The sequence below is a fragment of the Egretta garzetta genome, unplaced genomic scaffold, assembly GCF_000687185.1.
Source record: "Egretta garzetta isolate BGI_Z169 unplaced genomic scaffold, ASM68718v1 scaffold60, whole genome shotgun sequence".
NCBI classification, from domain to species: Eukaryota; Metazoa; Chordata; class Aves; order Pelecaniformes; family Ardeidae; genus Egretta; species Egretta garzetta.
The window spans coordinates 2,380,013-2,382,316 of NW_009258269.1; the positions used below are offsets into that span (position 1 = coordinate 2,380,013).

Sequence of the window (2,304 nt, forward strand, 5' to 3'; positions counted from 1 at the left end):
ACGGCATAAAAAAGGGTGGGGGGGGGGTGTGCGGAGGGGACGTCCTGGCAGGAAGCAGCTTGAGTGGCGATCGCCGGGGCTCAACAAGCTTTTCCTGCCTTACAGCAAATCTCCCAGCTGCTCTCCCTGCTGCACCAGGGCCAGTTCCAGCCCAAAACAAACCACAGGGGAAACAAGTACACGGCCAAGAACGGCAGCAGGTAAGGCTGGCTCTCGGCCCTTCCCTTCCCCACACCCCGTTCCCTTGAGTCTGTGCCCTTCTGCTTCAGCCCCGCTGGCCCCCAGAGCCTCTGAGGGCAGGAGACACCAGGGCAGCAGGCGCACAAGGCAAAAACCTCATCCCTGGTTTTGTTGACCGGAGGTTGGGGGAGGTAGGTCCTCCCTTCGGGGGATGGCTGTTCTCCTAGGTCTGGGCTCCCCAGGGCTGCTCTCTGCCTCCTTCCTGGGCACTTTTGGCAGCATCTTCCATGCCCACCTGAGCCCCCCCGTGGCCGTGAAGCATCTGCCCATCCTTGCTGGGGGAACACCGATGTGTTCAGGTGCGCTGATGAGGACCGAAGGTCCCAGCTCTGTAGGCAGCAGCACAAGGACGAGCTTTCTCACGGCTCTGAGTGCTATCTTAGAGACGCTGTTGCCTGTTAAGGCGAGTTCAGGGCACCTGGCCCTGGGCCAGGAGGCTAGCGAGGGAGAGACCCGGCTAGCAGGGATGGGGGGGACTGAGATATCCCAGCTGTGTGCTGAAGATGTTCCCAGAGACAAACTTGATGGCATTACCATTAAATTATGGTGTTGACATCTCGGTGAATGCTCTCAAGGATGCCAGGGCTTCATCGCTGCCTCGCCATGTCCCCCCTGTCCTGCCCAGGCCACGGGCAGACAGCTTTCTCCACCTTTCTCCTCCTCCTCTCTATCTGCTGATGGGGAGGGAGGGATTGTGGCTCTGAGGCTGCTGGGGCCCGTCCTGCAGATGGGCAGCTCCTCCAAATACACAGGGAAGAGCCAGCGTCTCCCAGTTTGCTTGGGATCAACCTGCAAAAGGATAAAAACCCTCTCAGGCAAGAAATGGGGAGCAGCCCCACGTGTAGCCCAGCACCCAGCTGGGGCCCAGTTTTCAGAGGGTCCAAGGCACTCCTGATCCCAGTGCTTCTGTTCATGCGGGTTTTTTTTTTTTTGGTGTTGTTTATTTGTTTTTAAAAAAAGCCCAAACCAACAACCCCCAAACTCATTAATTGGTGGGGACTGGTGGATCATGCCTTTGGTACTCAACGATGTCCTGAGAGGATGTCCACGCCCCACCTCTGGGTCATTTTATGGGGGATACAGACAGCCACCTCGGCAGGGTCATGCCGAGGGTTGAAGTGTGATTTGAGTGCTTTGCCCCCTCGCAGGGCTGCGGGGCTGGATGCTGACTGCCTGAGCACGAAGGACAGCGGGCACGGCGAGAGCGAGGCAGAGGACCGCGATTCCGAGAGCGGGTTTGAGCTCTCCGTGCAGCAGCTGGTGGGAGAGGAGCTGGAGACCCTCCTGGAGCCGCAGGCAGGTGAGGTGGCCTTGCTACTGGGAGCGTGCTTGGGCTGGTAGGGGGCTCCAGCAGTGGGATCTCCTCAAAAAACACACTAACCCCATGCAGAAGATAAACTGGATGGCCTGGGCAAGCCAGGGAACATCTCATCTCCTAGGGTGGCTCTAACAGTGGCAGATGCTTGGGACAGTGTATATGGACTATCCGATGCTGTGGGTGCCAGGCAGTTTACAGCAAAGGGACTTGCTGAGCTTCACATGGGATTTTTTTCCCATGTTTAATGACTCTGGGTCTTTTCTCCCATGCCTGCATCTGCTGTTGTTGAGCTGATTTGTGAGGTTGGCCTCTGTAGGGGTGAAGCCCAGTTTAACTATGCACCCTGCAAACTCTCTGCTTCCCACGCTGACCTGGGCCTCTCTGTTTCATCGTCTTCCAGTCCATGCAGAGTGAGAAAGATGAAGTGATGGCCTCGTCGAGCCCCTCATGATGCTATAGCCCCGTTGAGCCCCATCAGGCACTTATTTCCTACCAGGCTGAACTGGTTGAGTCTTGTGTCCTGTGACCAACCTGTTACTAATTTTAGTGAATCTTAATGGAGCTGTGGTGACCGGAATTAGAATCACAGAATCATAGAATCATTTAGGTTGGGAAAGCCCTTTAAGCTCCCCCAGCCCAACCGTTCCCCTACCCCTGCCATCCCACCCCCAAACCCTGGCCCTCAGCACCGCCTCTGCCCGGCTGTTAAATCCCCCCAGGGCTGGGGACTCGACCCCTTCCCTGGG

The 2,304-nt window shown here is 57.1% G+C and overlaps 1 protein-coding gene across 1 annotated transcript in view; it reads left to right on the plus strand.

Annotated features, from left to right (window-relative positions):
- The window catches only part of PCDH12 (protocadherin 12), a 10,400-nt gene that overhangs the window by 3,325 nt on the left and 4,771 nt on the right, over positions 1 to 2,304 (plus strand). Inside the window, exons 2-3 of the mRNA XM_009633847.2 lie at positions 106 to 200; positions 1,389 to 1,540. Of these exons, the coding sequence (XP_009632142.1) occupies positions 106 to 200; positions 1,389 to 1,540 (247 nt within the window). The remainder of the gene's footprint in view (positions 1 to 105; positions 201 to 1,388; positions 1,541 to 2,304) is intronic.